Below are 19,626 nucleotides of genomic sequence, written 5' to 3'. Positions count from 1 at the left end.
TTCAAAAGGTTCAATATCAAGCAGTTTTAAACATTATGAAAACAACCGGCTGCATTGTTTTCTCCCGTCCATTTCAATGGAATCAAGTTAGTGATAGGTTTTGGACTTGCACCAGTTTAGCTGAGAGAAAAATTTGCTGTAAGTAGCTAGATCATGTGCGCATACGTACTGTGGCTAATACGGAATATTCTTTCTTTATTGGGTCTAACTGTATTGGAAATATTGAGGGTTAGGGTGTGAAATGAGCCTAAATTTGGTAGGATACAATTCAAGGGAATTGCAACGTAACTTTAATTTAGAAGCAATCGTTAACTAATATAATTAGTTTCCTGACTTTTTCTAGGAAAATGTGTAACGTTTTACAAAGAAAGATAAAACACATTTGACTGAATAAAACAAAACATAAAAGAAAAAGCCCATTTTGGCAGTAATTAGCGCTTGTGGTGTTGAGTGCGTTTCTCGGGACGCTATTGAGTTTGTCTGTCAAGCTCTTCCAAACGACTTCTGCGAGCCAGCATTGCTTCCGCAGGGTTCTCTATTCAGGTCACAAGGCAGCGTTTCTCACCAGGGCGCTGCTGTTTCCTCTTCCGACTGTAGTAGATTACAGATTATACTGGAACATGTCTGAGAAAAGGTCAGAAACGAGGGTGAAAGTCTTGGAACTGAAGCTGGGAAGCTTTCCATTCTCATCCGGGAAACTTTTTGTATTGAATAAAAAGCAAAGCAAAATAAACCACCACATCCATGACACTTCTGTTTTTCCTGCCATTTTCTGTCTGCCAGTTAGAAAGGATTTTATTTCCCTTGCATTGTACGATTAGTGACTGTTTAGTTGTGGAATCTTCAGTGTTACACTAAACAGAAATAATGGCCAAACACAGTTCGTTTTTGTATAACTCAGCCTCCACATGATTGCATAGCCTGGAGTTACTGCGTTTTTATTTACCAAATTAAAGATGTTTATATGTAGTGTTAATGTCAGTAGACTACGTGGTACACTTTGAAATGTAGTCTGTTAAGTACGGTAAGATATAAAAGCTAATCAAGTGGGGTTTGAATTTTAATGACACTGCATTACTAAGCTTTTTGCATTGGAGTAATGGAAGAAAAATGAAAAAAATCAACCTAGAATCATTTTATTATGAGGTTGAGAGGTGCTTGATACCACTTTAGTTTTTCATGCAAAGTGTATAGAGAAACTAAAATCCTTATGATCATTACTTTCCTACCAGAAGAAATGTCGGCGCCAAGTCCCATTTGTTTTGCTCACTAACAGCATGGAATTTCTCTATGCAAAAGAGGATCCCACAACACTTGAACGGGGAGACCTGCCATGTACAATTGAAACTGCCAGGGGAAATTTAATGGGTAAAATGATTTCATTTCAGTTTGGTGGTAAGTTGGTGTTTGCATCCCTTCGGCATTAGGGTGTAGTTTTGGTTTTAAGCTCGATTGCGAGTTACTGAGTTCCCTTTCCGTCTGACAGGGTGAGGCTGTTGCCTGCGTGCGCAGCTAGGATCTGTGGTACTGATGTATTAGAGCTAGGTTTAAATCAGGTAAGAAGTGATTTGGTCCCATTAATGTGGTACTACGTGTGGACTAAAGAGAAGGGCAAAGTAACGGTAGAGCGATCGGTGAGGCTGCATCAACATAATTCTTTCAGGATCCAGTAAAGTCTCTTTGCATAACACTGGCTGCACTGTGCTGTATTCACAGATGAGCTCCTTGGGGCTGGCGGGAATATATCTGCCGTGCTGCGTTTTGATGTATATTTATGTTGTTAGTAGCTGCAAAAATCAGGATGTTTTTCTTCCTCTGTCCTCAAAGATGATCTTTGACAGTAGTGCCCTGAAGTACTCCGTTCAAATGCTGACCAATTTGAAATCTGGCCTGAATTCATCAAGGCACTTAGTTGATCAGAAGAGGACAAGTGTACTTTATTAATTGCTTTCAGTTGATTGAATGCTTTTTATACAGTGTTACAAGCTCGCAAGTCTAGTACGTTTTCCCCTGGGTGTAGCTTTCCTTTCATATCCAAAAGTATACTTTGAAAACTTAGAAAAGTGTGATTTAATCAAATGTTTAAATCTCACATTCAGGCCTTAAGAGTATTTTATAGGTTTAACGATGATTGTAAATAAAATAATGGTAAATAAGAATTGTAGCTGTCAATAACTTAACATTGCAATGGCGAAGGTACGTGGATAGTGGAGAGTGACTGTTCCGTGTAGCTGTAAAGCAGGAGGCGTTGCAGCTGGGTCGCCGGCCCTGGGCTGTGATGAGGAGGCGAGGGCGAAGCAGCAGGGACCCAAGCCCGGCCCGGCCGGGCCATACCTAGGAGCTGCTCCTGATGTCTTTTCCACAGATGTCCAGCTTTGTCAAAAACCAGTAAATCTTGTGAAGTTTATTTTCCTTATAGCATCTGTGTTTTATAATGGTGCTTTTAATTTGTTTTTTCTTTGTCTGCTGGGATTTCTTTTGTCCGGCACTTTCAGGCCTCCCCTTTTTTTCCTCGGTGGAAGTGAGTCCGTTAATGATGGCTGGCTTGGGAATACACCCCAGCCAGGCCGGCACGGCAGCCGCTCCCTCCGTCTGACAACAAAGCCCATTGTTGTTTTCTTTCTTCACTTTTATCCTCAAGTTAATCCATTTTTCCTTTGAGTATTTGTGGAATAAAATGTCTGGAAAAGTGTGGCTCAGGTTTTGGGTGAATGATATGATGGCGGTTTTGTTGCAGACTTTCAGCAGACAGGTATGAAGGCATAACTGACTGATCATATTTTCCGTGTTTCAGTAGGCAGCCTTTATCCAAGCTAATGCTGCACTTGTAAATAAACTTCTCCTGTCAGACTACCAGAGCCATGACATCCTCGGCTTTTTGCAAGTCCCTTAGTAAAATTAATAAGAGATTTACCAGCAGCTTAAATAGAGACATAAGACTTTTTATTTTTTCCCCAATGGAAATCTAAAAGGCTGAATTAGGATTAACTGTGGGCATTTTTTTGAGTTGGGTTTAGTTGTGATAAGGAATTTGGACCTTGAGTCTGTAATATTTGAGTGAAAATAATGTAAGTGCTTCCTTTCATGTGCATCCTGAGCTGTGGCCCAAGCTGGAGAGGGAGTGCAGGCAAACGGGAGGATGCATATGCGGGAAAATAAACTTCAGCCTAAACTGGCTTTAATGTATTCTGTGCACAGCTCTTGAACTGTCATCTGAAAATCTCTTTCATGGCAGCCTGCGGAAAGACAAATACTTGACCAAAAGGACTTGCCTTGCACAGGGTCCTGAGGGCTGTTAAGCTCACGCTCTGGGTGATTACCAAGGGAAAGTGCCTCATCGCTCAGGACGCTCTGCTGGAAATGTTCAGACTGCTTTTTGACAGGGCATGTTTGCCATGAAATGACGATTAATTTTCTCTAAATTAATTGTAATAGAAAGTATTCCTTGAATAGTCAATAGGATGTGATTTGTGTGTATCTGTCAGTATACAACCAAGTTTGCATTTAAAGTTAAATTGTCAGTGCTAATTGAAGCTACTCTTTTGAGGCTATAATTCCAGGGTTTTACTCTGTGTTAACACACATTATTTCCTTATAGGAATGAATATATACTGTCCACATGTGGCAAGGTAACTTGAGTACAGGATTCTGCTGTATGAAAAATGTTTGATATTTCTAGCGGACTTAAACTTTGGCTTATTTGTTGCTTGTCCTTTGACAGTGAATCAACAACTGCTTGAGCTGTAGAAATAATGTTGATGCTTGACTGCATTCTTTGTGCTCTTTTGGCCTGATACGGCAGTCCTGTGCACACGCAACTCCTGTTTACTGCAGGAGGAGTTTCCTACTTCGAAGGGCCGGAGGAACGGAGGGTGACTTTGTCAAATTTCTGGATGGGTACAAGAGCATGCCATAAAATTATGGGGGTTTAAAATGATTTATTAAACATAATGTGTGATACTGTTTTGTTCCAATGAAATTCAGAATGCACAATACAGCTTCTGCTGAATGCTTAGGAAAGGAACAGCCCTAGTCATATGAGTGCATTTACTGGATCCCCAGGGCTATGCAGTTAAGACGACAAGCATGTACTTCTCTGATAGGTCTGAGGCAACGTACAATGAGGATATAACTGTATAGACCATTTCCATCATAAAACTAGCTAAAAATAATTCAGGGTAAATGAAAGTAAATATTTTTACTCTTTCTATTAAGCACAATTTTCTTTAACCTGACTCATCTACACCATCTTAATATTATTGTAGTCAGATTTTTAAGAAAAACTTTACTGTGAGAAATAATTTGTCTCCTTTTTGTAGCATTCCAACTTCTAATTTTTGACTTGTATCACTTATTAATTACATTTATTTGCAGTTAAGCAGCTGAATGTTGCTGCAGAAAATTTAGATTGGCAGGCAGTAGTTATTGGGATATACATTGGGTATTCACAGCTTTTCCATTTGTCATAGCTGAATTTTTTTTGTTTGTGCTGTGAAGTGCTGTGCATTATGAGGTCTGTTTTAGTTAATTTTTTTATTGGTGTTTGTGTACATCAGATTAAGCTATACATTTAAAAATGAAATGCTTGACCTCTGAATATTTTTTTTCAAGAAGAACATCTTAGATTTTGGTCCCATTCAGCATCTCTTTTACATGGTTTCAGTTCCCTCTGTATAGTTTACTGAGTTTTTTTGTTTACTTTGTGTTTTCTTATGTGTGAGCCTAAAACTTTGTAGGATGTTGTTGCTACAATTAGTAAAAAACTCCTAAGGGATGACTTAATCCTGCAGTTTTCTGAGTATCCTTAACTGCCTTGGGATTCCTCCACTTGTATGAAAATAAAAAAGCTCATCCCTGTGTAGGAAGGACATCTGTAAATGCCTCATTTCTCTGCATGCAAATATCCTATTGAATCAACTGAAGGTTTTGCATATGGAAAACTACATGATGTTGGGAGCGGAGGGCACTGAGTAATTAAATGTGGCTTGAGAGAGAGAGGACTGTTAGAACCCAGTCATTTGGTTCAGTAGTTCATAGTTAATCATTATATTCCTAACAAGTAAAAGAAAACAAATTACAGACATTTGGAGCCCCCTCTGTAGATACTGTCGCTGTTTGCTGGGTAGCATGCAGTTGCTCATGGTGAAATAGGAGAGTGAAATACTTTCAGAGGCCTTGATTATATGCAACAGTAACTAATTAGACAATAAAGCAGAAAACTATTCATAGTCCTTTCCACGAGAACCAAGAATGCATTATGAAACTAATCTTAAAAAAAAATTAATTGCATCTCAGTCTTAATTTAAAACTAAGCTGGTTTGGGGGTTCCCCCCCCCCCCCCCCCTTCCTGTTTTTTTTTTTTACTCCCAAGTTGATGCAGGAAAATTGCTATTAATGAAATCTGCTCTCTGAGACTTCAATAGGCTTGTTATTCATTAAAGCCTTGCTATTTCTCTTAAAATGTATTGACCAATGTTCAGGCCAGATACTTAACACAAAATACACTTTGTAATTTCATCATTTTTGTTATTGTGCTTTTCTAAGATGCAGAGGTCTGTGGACTTTGTAGAAAAAACAAATAAACCCCCTAAGCTTACAGTTATATAGTATTAAAAGAAGGGTAAAGGAAGCATTGAGTGTCTTTAGGATGATGAGACATTCATTAAGATTTTTCCGCCTTCCTTTTCCTATTTTCAATCCATCTGAAGTACCCTTAAAGCTTTTCAGGCAGCTTCCTGTGAGAAACCCTTTTCTGTGCTGTTTTTCTTCCTTGAAAAAAGGTGGCTGCTCTTCAGTCAGATTGTATGGATTTGGCCTGGGATTTGTATAATATCTATGTAGAATGCATCGGTTGTTTAGGAACCTAATTCCCAATATGGCTCCCTTTTGATTAAGAACAAAGCCAGCGTTTCACAGCATTATAGGAACACAGAAAAACAAGTTAATGATCTAAACCTTTTAATTCATGGTTGCTTGTCTATTTAAAGTACTTTTGATTCTGTTATAAACAGACTGGCCCCTTTTTTGTTTAACTTCTTTCTTTGGTTTCTTCACATTTCTTTCTTTACTGTCCATGAAATTTGTAGCTAGTTTCCTTTTCTAACTGAAGAATGAAAGGTTGTGACTACAGAATGATACAGAAAGTAAGAAAGCGTATCTAAACTGGGCGTATATCCAGCACAGACCTCTTTGAAACAAGCTAAATTTAGGGTTGTTGGGATTTTTTTATGTTTTCCCCTTCCTTTTTTAAGTACCTATGGTTTTGTTTTCTTCTTCTTCTTTTTTGAATGAAGTCTGTTACTTTTTTGATACTTTCTTGATTTTTACATGTAGTTTGGCATGGCTTTATTTTATATAGTTACTTGTTATTTTCCTCCAGTCTTAGTTCAGCAGATTACTATTATGTGTGTCTTTATCCGTAGAGACAACAAAAGCGACCTTTTCAGGACTTTCAATTACCAATACTGTATGTGGTACTTTAGGAAAATAATTCCCTTCCAGATTTTTTTTTTTTTTTTTTTAATAGAGAATTGGAATCCAGAGCTTGTTCTTCAAACTGAACTTGAAAACTTTTTGGTGAACAAAACTGTCTGGCAAGCAGCAGCAGCAGGAATAATTTCCCTTCCATGGAAGGGGACCTTATCCAGATATATAAAAATAAATATTTGCTGCTTCCACTGTCATTTATTTTTTACCTGAAATGAAGATGACTTTTTAAGATACATTTTTGCTTACAATAGGAGCTCATTATTTCTTTTTCTCTTTTTTCTTTTTTTTTTTTTTGGCAATGGCTTATTTCACACAGTTGTTAGAAATTATAAATGAAGACAAAATCCAATAATGTGTTTTATTACATCTCTATCCCATCAAGGTAAATTGAATAGCCAAGACACTTACAATAACTTCACAAACAATAATCCTGGGAACCCTCGACTCCTGCCTCTTCCAAGTTTGACTGTGGTGTTGCCTCTTGCTCAAATCAAACAACCAATGACATTAGGGACCATCACCAAACGCACAGGGTAAGTGTATTTGCACAAACCTTTCTTAACGTTGTTATTTATAATTAATATGAAAATAAGTTGTTACTAGTGATGCTTAGTTTTATTCCTTATTTTAATTTCAGTGTATGTAATTTAACGGCAACAGAAGGGGGGTGGGGGAGGAGGAGACAAGAAAAGAAAACCAGCGTAGGATAAGTAATCAAAACCTGAAAACAAATCTCTAAAAATTCAGGAGTATTCATTTGGGTGGGTCATTTTCTTGCAGTCTACCATATGGGAAATACTGCAAGCTGACATCAGGAGAAGTTTCACACCAGGAATTGGTATGAAACATAAGCAGAGCTGTATTCAATCAGAATAAGTTACGGTTTTACTTTTTTTTTTTTTAAGTTTGTTTATTTTGCTTTCCAAACTTTTCAAGCAGAAATGATTTTTGACTATCAGAAATGGAAAGACAGTAAGCCAGGTTGAGCATAAAGACAAAACTTTATCCTGCTGTTTTCTTGACCTTACTTTTCCTCTGAAGTGACTGTTCTGTACTATGAAATTCACATGTGGACTTTCATTCTGGAGCCAGCTGCACTTTGGTACTTTTTACTGTGCCATGATAAAGCACTTCAAAATATTTGTTGTGAAAAGCTCTACTAAATATATGTGTGTTATAATAACTAAGAAGATTTTGTGAGCTTCATAAACTGTAACAATTTTAAGTTAATTGATATGGTTCAACAGTTCATATTTTTCTCTTGTTAAATTTCAAATCTTTGGTTTTTGCAATTAATACATAAAGCTAATGGGCAATATCCACCCCCCCCCCCCCCCCTCCCCTTTTTGGTTGTTCAAATCCCTGAATATTTTCTAGTTAAATGTCTGCTTGATCCATTAATTTACAGATGGCTTTTCTATTTTTAAGCAAAATAGATTGAGTATGGCATGTGGTTGGACAAAACAGTTGAGAGTCCTACAGGTTCATAACCTTTTCCTGCATTTTGGCAAATGGGTGCAGGCGCTGTCTTGCTTGCTTCAGTGGTTTCTTGCTCAAACCCCAATAGTGAGGTGAATTTTACCTTGTGTTTCATGAACCAGGAATTATTTTTCAGGCAAGAGCTCATGGATATTCCCTCTCTCCCTGCCTAATTCCCATATTCTGTGCTTGAGTGTTCAGGACATGGTGTAAAATCTGTTATTGTTTTGTTTAGCACACTAAGTATGCATGATGATGTTCTCAAGCTTACATATGTATTCACATATATACATGTGTATCTATATACATGTCTATCTAACAATCCAGTCCTGCTCTTGCTGCTGTAAACAGGAATTTCATTAGGCTTGTTGAGCCAAATTGTGAACTATGAACACGCGACTGTCCTAAGCACGGAGGCTGTTTGCAGATAAGTTCCTGAACTTCATAGATAATTGCAGATGGAACTTAGGAAACAGTAAAGAAACAGCATGAGGGTAGTGTTGTGGTTTAACTCCTTCCACACATACATTTCAGTTGCTTATTTTTGCTTTTTTTTTCTGCTTACAGTTTAAACATAGGCAAGGGGAAAAAGATTGTGCTAGCAATCAGGTGAATTTTGAAAGTATAGAAAGGTGTGATCTTGGATGAGGACAGGAAGGGAGGCAGGGTCAGAGAGAGGTTGGCATGCGTGGAGATAAGCGGGAAGTTACAGTTCCCGCTGTAAGAGGGAAAATACCAAACAGGTGACTTGAAGAGTACAGTCAGAGAAGGACAGAAACGTAATTCTGGGCTCTGTTGGTAGACTCCTAGAAATGGAATAGACACTTAGAACAAGGTGGGACAAGACATAGAAAGAAAATAAAAAGCCATCTGAGGGTCTGCTGGGGAAAGGTAGGGGGATTGGAGCAATGGTGAGGATGATGATTTGAAAAAAAGTACTTGGTTTACAATAGTAATTCATGGAGTGGCCTTTACAAAGGCTGTTTCCTTAATGCTGTGGTGATACCAGCAAACTTTTCTACAACTGTTGCAAATGTAATAAGTCTGCATTATTTTATTTAATGTTCTATTCTTAAATATCTTAAACATGTTCAGAGAGTGTCCATATTCATAGTTTTCTTTAAGTAAATTTTACTATTCACAAACTGTCCCAGTCCTAATATTTTCTGTAATTTTTGAAACGAATTAAATTTAAAATATTCAGTGAAATTTAGGTGGGGGGGGAGGGGGAACAGTCATGGGAAATACCCTGCTGTGTAAATAGAGTTTTCATGAATGAGGATCATGATTTTCAGTGAATCCTGTGTAGATGTGTAATGCTAAGCTGAGAGCTTCCTTCATTTGTTCTGCATCCAAAATATTTGATGAAAGTACACCAAATTAACATGGAAAGCTGTATTTATAAAGCAGGGATTTAAGAGGAATGCCTAGGATCCAAGAAGCCTGGCATGCCTAAAATGACCAAATTGAGACAGCAGCCTTAACTTAAACCTCCAGGGGGCAAAGCGTGTGTTTAACATATTTAACATCTGCCCTCATATTTCTAGAAACACGTAGCAATGTAAGTCTGTACAGTGTAATATTTAGACAGGACAGGGACCATCTGCCTCACTCTGAGAAGTGTAGGAGGCATGTATTACTGCAAATGGCAAAAGACAGATGTATTTACACCTACATGGTCAGCACCTTTAAGCACTGCTCCGAGGAAACAAGGCTCTTCTTTGGGAGCAGCTGCTTAACCTTGTGATTGTGCAGTGATCAGAAAAGGAGACGAACTCACTATCAGTTGGATTTTACAGTTGCTGTTCAGTGGCCCTCAAAGCAGATTCCTTTTCTGTTGTTGCTACTTTTAAAGAATTAAAAATTTAATCTGTTGCAGTACGTTTGTAAAAGGCAAGACTAAAAGAATACCATATAATTAGAAATTCTGGATTTGTCCGGTTTATTTGCTTTTAATGTCTGAAAAGCTGCTGTAATACTATACATCTTAATTAAATTTTGCAGGTTTTATTAACCAAAAAGTCAAGTTGGTTTTTTTTTTCTGCTAGTATCCAGGACAGCAAAATATTTTTCAGGTACTGAAAGGACTGATCAGTGCTCTTAATATCATCTGTCTGAAGCAGAGCTGCAAAGCATGTCATTTTACTTGACAGGTGGAATGGCAGTAAATTTTTTAAAAGTGTTCGCTGTAGCCCTATGGGAATGAAAGACCAGAATCTGGAGTTGTGTCATTACTGCGCTGTTCATCACAGATGTTGGTTTTTTTTCATGCAAACTCGTAGATTTTGGAACATTTTCTGATCAGTCATTAAAGTCTCTTATTCTGAATAGAATTTACATTCTCAGCACTAAGTATCTCAGAGCATTACCTCCCTTCTTGCCATCACTATCATTTCCTTGTTCCATGCCCTCTGTTTCTTCCCTTGCTTTTTCAAGTCTCTCATTGTAATTTCCGCACCTTCATGAAGCACTTAATTTTTGTCCCTATATTTTGTCATCCCATTGACTCGCTTTCCTGTAGTTTGTACTGTCAGCACATTCTGAGGAGCAGATAGGCTTTCCCAAAGGGGCTCTAACACTAATAAGTAAGGAAGCATCCTATGTTTTAAAGATTAGGGGGATGTAAGACAGTAAAAGAGCTAGATTTAATAAGTCTTTATGTATCTGTGCCTCAGTTTCCCTCTCAAGATGTTAACAGCAACGCTGAATTCCTTCTCAAGTCTGGTGAATGGGTTAATTCATTGCTCATTTACAAAGAGCTTATAGATTTGAAAGGGGAAGAACTGTATGATCCATCTCATGCTTGTCTATAAAAGGCAGTGAATCAGAATAAGTTAGAAGACAGCTTTGTGCTTTACCATAGCTTTATAAGCGTTCCTTGTGTTTGTGGAATGAGTCGTAGTTAGTTTCCAGTTTGTAAGAATGTGGGGACACAGATGAGCAGTAATAGGAAGGAGGGAAATAAAAGATACAATAATTGCCCCAAAAGAAGAAGTATTGTAAAAGTTAGCTTCTCTGACAGCAGCATTTGTTTTAACTTTCTCAAGGGATATGGTCATTATATTTGTATCATACTTCATTCTCAAATTCATTACAACTTTAGTGAAACACCAGGATGTAAGCTGCATTAGTTGGGTCTTGCCAAAATGGAGACATCCCATGTACCTTACAGGAAAAGAAATAAATGTTACTTTTTGCCATCCAAAGGATTTAAGTAGTGTGTTTTTAAACATGAAATTCTATCCGTTCTTCATCTCATCCCTCATTCCACCTCCAATAAGGAAGGGTAAAAGTAGGTAAAGTGTCTGATGCAATTTTATCATTTTAGTGTTTCTCATTTGCTTATATGTACTGAAAATCACTGATATCCATTTGTTTTATTTTGACTCGAAGAACTTAACTTATCCCAGGTTCTACTGCTGAAGCAAACAAAAATAAGGAGTGCAAAGTCATGATGTCATGATACTATTAAGTAGGAAAAAGTAACGAAAAAAAAGTCGAGAAAAAAATTAAAAAGTAAAGCTAAAGAATTCAGTACAGTAGGTCAGCTATCCTGCATGCTCAAGCCAGACGTTGTCTTTCTGGCACATTTCTCAGATGTGTTTTATTTCACCTTTAGTTTTTATAAATACATTTTGGGTAATAAAGCAACTACTGTAATGATTTGTAATTGATATGGAATACAGTTATTTGCACTAAATTTTGTTCAGATGTCACTATTTATGAAAGGATTTTGGCTATGGCAGCATATAGTGGTGAGGTTTAGAATAAGTGGGTATTGTACAACTTATTAAAAGCTTAGTTTTTATTAAACATGATAACACAAAATCAAAGAATGTTTCAGTTTTCAATTTGCTAAAACTCAGAATCAGGTAAGAAATTAAGAAAATTCTGTTGGAATTTTGAATCCTAAATCATCTTCATTCCATGGTTTTCCTTTGGAATTTCTCACTAGCTATGAGAACAGGGAACCTCAGTGAGTTTTCTGCCTTGGCATTGCTCTGTTACTGTCACCAAGTGTAGCCATCTGGTGCTGTCTTTTCAAGGTTGGGTTATCCTGTAATTTGTACATTCTCTCTCTCTGTCTCTCTCAATTAGCATACCATCCATATTATGTGAAGGAAATAGTGAAAAACAATTGCTTATATAAATATCATAAGAAAAACAATGGTCATCTTAAAAGAAATTAGGTCTCGTGAACAGAAAGTAAATGCTAAGTTGTCTCTCTCATACTTAAGGCTTTTTATTAAGACTTTACTGTAGTCTTTGGAAATGTAATTACATTTTTTTCATGATACAAGATTTTGTATCCATGTTAAAAACAAACAAAGCCTTCCATTGAAGCATGTATCCACCTGGGTCAATGTGTAATTAAAATAGAGAGAATTTGTTAATTTGCAAGTATAATTGGGTCAACATAGTATGTTCTGCAAAAAAAAAAGGTGCCTATGTTATCATCTTCTAAATTGTTCTGATGAGCTCAGCTAAATGTCATTTGTCGGCTTTTTGCAGACAGAGAAACTGAGGCAGAGAGGAAAAAAAAACAACTTGCCAAAACGTCCAGGGTCATAATTTAGAAATTCTAAGCTCCCAGTCAGATTCAACCACTCTCCAGTGACTGTTCAAATTTACACTAGATATGTTATAGGTTTTAATTTGTATTGGCTATGGGTTATGCAGAAGACTTAGCTTTCCATTAAACATTTAATGGAAAGTGCAATAGTGCTGCGCTAATTTTCTGTTGAGCCATTAGAATGGTCTTTGACTCAGGGACTGAATGTGTTGACTGTATAGGAGATCATACAATTCATATGGTTCATACAATTGAATTGGGTTTTATCACTATTCAAAGATGATACATTATGTCTAGAAAGGCAGCTGGTTCTACCAAATGAACGCTCTCCCTCAAAGTGTTAACCGAACTTTTATTTAAATACAGACAGCTAAAGGCTAGTCCGTTATACAGAGTTCAAAAGATCTTCAATATGTTTTTTGGCCTATGTTACTAACAAAAAAATAGGGTTTTTTTTCTGCAATATTCTATTCTTTATTGGATTTTTGCATCTTTGCACGTCAAAGCATATACGTCTTAGGTTTGTACCTTCACCTAAATAGTTTTTAAGAGGACGTCTTCATTCATTGATGTTGTGCTCATGTCCAATTCAGTTCACAGAATTCTTTTTTATCAGGCTGGTATCCTTTTAATTGTGTAGGCATATGGCAGATTGCTTTATACATCTTTCTATGATAGACCTTTTCTGTTAGTTCATTGCCTGAAAATATTTCACTTGTTTCAACTAGCCAGAATTTATTGCTGAGTCAGAGTATAAAAAGAAAAATGACACATTGGCATTTACAAAATCAATTATTCAGCAATTTTGTGGATGATGTTACATCCCAAATGAGAATCAAAGAAGCCTTGAGCATGTGAGTAGCTCTAAATTTACCTCCTGTTCCTTGTTTTCAGATTTTATGCAAATGTCAGTACAGTGATGGCTTTTTCAAGGGTGATGTTAAGAACAAGGGAAATATCCATTAAAAATGCACTAAAATTAATGGTGTGTGGTACCACTTTCTACACTGTGCAAAATACTTGAATAAAAAATAAAATCAAATCATGGTGTAGATAAATTATTGAGTGGCCAAAAACTTTAAGCACTATATCAGGTGATTTTTAACATCAAATACATTTGAAATAAGTTAGGGTTCTCTTTCCTCCATTCCGTGCAAGCTTTTAAGTGGGGGAATAAGACTGCCGTGTCATACAGTTGCTAAAGATTTTGAATTTAATGGTGTGTTTCTATCCTAGGAAAAGGGCTGAGTAATTTACTCTGAAATGTTGTGCTTGGACCTGTCGTTGTCATTGCTTAGGACTTGCCTCTTTTCAGTAAATTTGTAAAACCGTGCCACTCGGACCTTCAGTGTTTCATGGAAAACACCCACATATTTGTTGCTTTTGATGCTAACTTATTTTTCCTAGTAGTTTTGACTTTAAAGTCTGTTTAAGGCTCTTGACTGCTTTTGCCTCAGATTTGTCAGGAGATTTCAGGAAGGAGACCTAACCTGTGTCTAACTTGAATTATAACGTTAAAGCCTGTGCAGGTGATGCATTATGTTTGTCACAACAGTTGTGCATGAAGAGCCTAGCCCGTCAGCTCCTGCTTCTGTGGGTGGTTGCGTTGTCAGTGGGACTGTTCACGTGAGCAGCTATGTTTGTGAGTGTCAGCATGCTGGTTACCTTAGAGGTCTACATGTCTTTCAGGGCATCATGAATGGTTATAAAAAAATTATTTTGTTTACCTTCTGCATAAATCTTAATAGCATGATATACAGTGTACTTGTTGGTAATTGAGTTTTCATCTAATTTCTGTGCATTTTTCCCCTTTACGTGAAGACCTTACCTGTTTGGAGCAGGATGTTTTTCCATAAAAGCTCCATGGTGAGTTCCCAGTTCAAACCCAGCATGCCTATAATTCATTTGCTGTCCTCACTGAAAATAACTCTGTGCTTAGACTTTTTAATTTTGGATTAATTTTTTTTTATTTGTTTACTTGCATGGCTGATCCATAGGTGGTAGCACTGCATAATTTCACTTTTAAACTATGGATGTGTGTTCACTATCAAGCATTGTCAGAGAAATGCATTCACTTTTTTTTTCTTTTTTACCTTTGAGAGGGCATTTAATTTTTAAGTAGCAGAGAAGTTGAAAAAATAAATTATTTCCCAGTGGACAAAAATGTTCACAATAGCTTTCCAAAACAAGCCTCTTTTTTTCTATATAGCTTCCTTTATTATTGTAGCATTAAGTTGTTTACAGACAGAAAACATTGATGATGACCTCTCAAAAACAAGCCAGATTAGCAGTGAGTAGACAGTGAAGCCCTGCAGTAGGAGAGATGAAGCAAGTAAAATGGGCACTGGGAAAAAAAAAAAAAGCTTATCACACTTGAGAAAAAAAAAAAACCCTACAGTTCCATTAAAATCAGGATATTTGAAATAATAAGGTGTTTTCGTTTTAATATGTAAAATTGCAGCATATTACAAAAATACAGATAGAAGAAAAAACAAGTTGTAACAAGTTTCCCTGTGTTGGGAGCTTGGTTCAGTATTCATGCAGTGCTATGTGACCTCCAGTCACCTTTTTATAATGAGACGGAGGTTAGGTAGTTGAAGTTTTAGGCAACAAGAATGGAAGAAGTTTGAACATCTTACACCTTTCTTAGAAATTGTAGAAACTTTCAGCTAGGAGGGTTTTGGGGTGTTTTTTGGTTGGTAGGTTGGGGGTTTTTTTTCTTTTTTTTGAAGTGTAGCTAAGGATACTTACTAGCTATGTCTATCAGTATCTGTTAGAGTATTTGTATGTGGCTCTTGTTTCTACTACTGGAAGTTTGTTCCACATATATCACCCCCTTATGTCTCTGTCAAAATACTATCTTCAGCAGAAAGAACTTCTTAAGAGCTTTGTTACGATACAGACTTCTTAAGAGAATGGCTGAGGGCAGCTGATGAGGAGGGATGTGGGAGCTATACCGAAGACAGGAAAAGCGAAGGCACTAAATATGACACTAAAGGAGAGAAGGTGACATTGCCTTATTCCTAGATAATATCTGGTTACTGAAGTAGTGTTCTAAGAACCATTTCTAAGTGTAGTTTATGATGCACTTAAGTATTTCATGTGATGGTGATCTAAGAACTGAAAAGGCTCTGAAGAAGAGTTTTGAAAGTGGATTGTCTTAGCAAATGGATGGGTCAGTCATCCCCTGCATGAAGCAGCAGAGACGCTTGTCAACCAGAAATGATTTTAGACTGAGGCAAGATTAAAAGGCCTAGATTAAAGAGGGGAATATATGAAATAGACTCAAAAATTGTTGCCTTGTCTTTCACAAGACTCTTTTGTGGTTTGTTTAATGCCAGTGCTATCTCAAAAATATGGTCTTTACTAGCCTACAGAGAAATTAGGATAAAAAACACACTTTGGGTGGGGGAAGAAATCATGTTGTTTCCATTAAGGTCTTAATGAGACCTAAGATTATGTAAACAAAATGAATGGAGATTTGACAGCTTACTGCCCAGCAAATAAAGGAGCCTAGCATTTCTTCTCTTGCTTTTTCTTGATTTATTCATGATTTGACAACTGGAAACATGTCTTTGTTTTCTTGTTTAAAGCACAATGATAAATTAATTAAAATTTATGTATTTTGAGACATACACTTTTTCAGTAATTTTATGTGAATTGCAAATTTCATGCAGTATTTTTCTCCTGATACTTTTGTTGCTGCTTATGTAGTCTAGGTAAAACTTTCACCTTCAAAAATCATGTTTCCATTTCAGTGGGTTTAGCTGTGGAGTTGTGGATAAGTGCTTTTATTTTTACGAATCTGATATATTTGAAGCCTGTTCGTTGGGAACATAAAACCAATGTGATTCTCAATCTTTGCAGGCTCTTACTATTTGATTGATAATATTTGAATTTTGAAAGCAGTTCCTTAACATCATATATATGCAATTTATTTATTTTTTTTTAAGTCATGTCACTTGTTTGACTATGAGCTGAAAGACAAATTTGAGAGCCAGCAGTATTTTATGAGACATAAAGCTATTTGAGGAACACTCCATTGCTGAATTGTGTAGTCTCTGGTTTTCACAGTTGCCTATGGTTTTCAAAATATTTTAATAGTATTAACTTATTAAATCTTTCTTACATAAAGTAGAAAATAAACAGTCATAGAAAATGAAAACTAGTTAAAAAATTGTCATTAGTTGTGATTTTTTTATAAAGAGCTAACACAATACATTTCTAAAGAGTATGGCAGAGTTTGATTTGTTACAGAAGTCAACAAGTGGTAGCACTGAATTGTTTCAGTAGCTCTTAATTTTTAATTATTGCATTGTCAACATGAAAGAACTTGCATGCTATTGCTGAGTCTCTTCATTTCTTTTTAAGATCTGACAAAGTGATGTCTTAATTTTCTTCTTTAGTTTGCTCCCATCACTTTTTGTGCCATTTCAGTAGAAAATGCTCAGGTATGTTTTCCACTGGACATGTATACATCTACATCTCAGTGCTTCTGCATTTAAAATGGAAATAATCCTCCAAAATTGTTAGAGAAGTTAATTATTATCAACAACACAAATTTCCTCATATATTGTGGTATTTGGCTGGAGTTTGGGATTAACTTGACTTTTAGTAGGTGACTGTCATTGACTTCAGCTGGGGTAGGTGAATGTCAACTGTTGGTAACTGAAATGACATGAACATGGTCTTCAGTTGAGGCACAGCTCTTATTAAATTTATAGCAGAAAAAGAAGGATGTAATTGAAAGGAGTTTTTATTTCTGTTGCGCTCCTGCTGTAGGTTTCTGCACAGATACGCTTGGGATAAAAATACTGCTGTGTCTCATTGAATTCTTGTGTACTTATGCAGTTGGGTAGACCCAGACAGGAAAAAAGTACACTGCCTTTTTATCCTCCTATGTCTTAAATATAGTGTCGTTGTTTCTAATGTGGAAGATTGAAAATATAAGGGTGAATGTTTGGGTCCCATTAGCTTCACTTTCTTGTTTTTAGTGTTGATTCCCAACAACCTGCACTCCTTTCTGCATTGCAACCCCTTTCAGTAAAAATATGGTACAATCCTTTGAAAGTTAGTATATTGTGAAGATTCTTTTAAATTAACTGTTTTTAAAAGTGAGGCAAAACGTGCCTTAATTTCAGTTCTTGGAATAATTTATGAAGTGCTGACAGGCTAAGAGCAAGTAAAGAGCAGGAGTTCATAGCAGAAACAAGTCATTCACCACCTACCTTCAACATTATTGTTTTGTTATCATTTATAAAGCTGAGAGGGTGTTTGCATCTACATAATAATGAGGATTTATAGTTTCCAAGTTGTTAAAATATCACAATAACATGAAAATATATTTTTCTAATGGCATTACTGTTACTGAAAATAACTGGGCTTTTGAGGTTTACTGAAGGAAAGAAATTTGCGTTGGAATGTATTGATGAAAACTCAGGGATAAAGTAAAATGGTGGTAAAATGAAAGATTCCTTAGTGACAATAGTTTTCAGAACAGACTTGCTGACATCTCAGCAGTTTTTTCAGAAATATGTCTAAACCAATATGATGCACTAGTAATTTTTTTTTTGTTGTTTGTCTTTACTTTTTAGCAGGACTAAGTTTAACCACATGAGTAACCGTGTTTTACAAGGTCTGCTCTTTCTGTCTACAAAACATCATTCTTGAAGGGAAAATGTTTTGGCACTGAAGCCAACACCTAAATGCAGGCCTTGAAAGATGTACATTTTAAAGACATGATGTAAATAGAAAGTAGCTTAGACCATTTCCTCTAAGGTTGCTTATATCTGTTATTTGGTTGAGCATAGGTCTTGGGACTGATGTGGAGTGTGGAGAACACTGCAAAAACGTATTGTTAGAGTACCAAATTCCCTTCTGCTTAAGGGCTTGAAGAAATTGAAGTCATTATATCTCTGTAGAAGTTTACTTCAGTTTGTAGTTGAAAGTAGCATTTGCTCCCAATTTTTTTTTCCATTTTAAATTATTTTAATAACCTCAGATTGTGTTCAGTAAAAATTCAGAACATTAAGAATATTAGGACAGTGTACAAAGATTCTCTTTCCAAGAGTTTCTGAGAGGAAGTGAATACAGCTGAATCATATCTGTACTCAACAGTTTACTTTGTATTGATTGATGGGTAACACTGTCCTTCTGAACAATCTTGTTTTATATTAAAAACAATCATTTATTGATTGAAGTATAGATCAGTAAGTAACAAGACTTTAATTAGTGGATACATTTATCTTTTCATTTCTGAAGGAATATTAGTGTATGAATATTTGGAAGGTGAAAGCTAAAAATAGTTATCAATACATAGTTTGTTACAGAACTGGTTAAAAATACTGTTTCTGTGACAGATCACTATTTCAAAGTGGAAGAAATCTATTCTGAATTTTCCTGAACAGCTAATAAATACTTAATATCAATTTAAATATTCTAATGTAGATCGTGAAGTGCCACTGCAAGCAAGGTAATATATTTATAGTCAGGAACTTTTTGGAACACAGATTTCTGACCCAGTAATCTGTGGCTGTAGTTTTAACAGTTGGATATTAAGTGCTTTGTGGTGGTTCAATATCAGAGTTACTGACTATAAATTGCAATTGCTCTTTTGGGATGTTCTAGCTGCTTCTGCATGTACGAGAGCTTCAGGACTGATCTAAGTCCATGAAGGTTTGTCTGAATTTTTCCATTCACTCTGGTCAGTGAGATGGAATTCCTTTTGAAAGGTCTTTTTTTTTTTTTTTTCTTCCCCCTCTCTAAATGAAACATGTGACTATAGGCCATGTGTGTGATTTACGGCAAGTAGCTTAGCCCCTCTGTGCTTCAGTGAGTCTATCTGTAAAACTGGCAGAGTAATACTGCACAAGGTGTTGGGAAGCTCAGTTACACTTTCTGTAAATCCCTTTCAGAAACCTGGCTGAAAATACAGTGCAAGTGCAAACAATTAGTCTTTTCTCCCATTTTCATAAATGATCTCATTTCCGGTATCCTATACAAAAAGTATTTGCTGCTTTAGGTGAGTTCAAGCTGAAGGCAATTTTAAATGTTTCAAGTTGCATGACAGTAATGATGGAGGCTAT

The 19,626-nt window shown here is 36.3% G+C and overlaps 1 protein-coding gene across 12 annotated transcripts in view; it reads left to right on the top strand.

The window, feature by feature from the left end:
- BCAS3 (BCAS3 microtubule associated cell migration factor) overlaps window positions 1–19,626 on the top strand; it is a 375,729-nt gene that overhangs the window by 133,133 nt on the left and 222,970 nt on the right. For 10 of the 12 annotated variants that reach the window (XM_030028653.2, XM_030028652.2, XM_030028661.2 and 7 more), the window contains exons 16-17: window positions 6,872–7,022; window positions 14,363–14,407. In XM_030028653.2, the coding sequence (XP_029884513.1) occupies window positions 6,872–7,022; window positions 14,363–14,407 (196 nt within the window). The remainder of the gene's footprint in view (window positions 1–6,871; window positions 7,023–14,362; window positions 14,408–19,626) is intronic. The other 2 variants (XM_030028656.2, XM_030028658.2) reach the window with 1 other exon arrangement.

Source organism: Aquila chrysaetos, chromosome 10 (assembly GCF_900496995.4).
Source record: "Aquila chrysaetos chrysaetos chromosome 10, bAquChr1.4, whole genome shotgun sequence".
NCBI classification, from domain to species: Eukaryota; Metazoa; Chordata; class Aves; order Accipitriformes; family Accipitridae; genus Aquila; species Aquila chrysaetos.
This window is presented reverse-complemented; position numbering and strand designations above follow the sequence as displayed.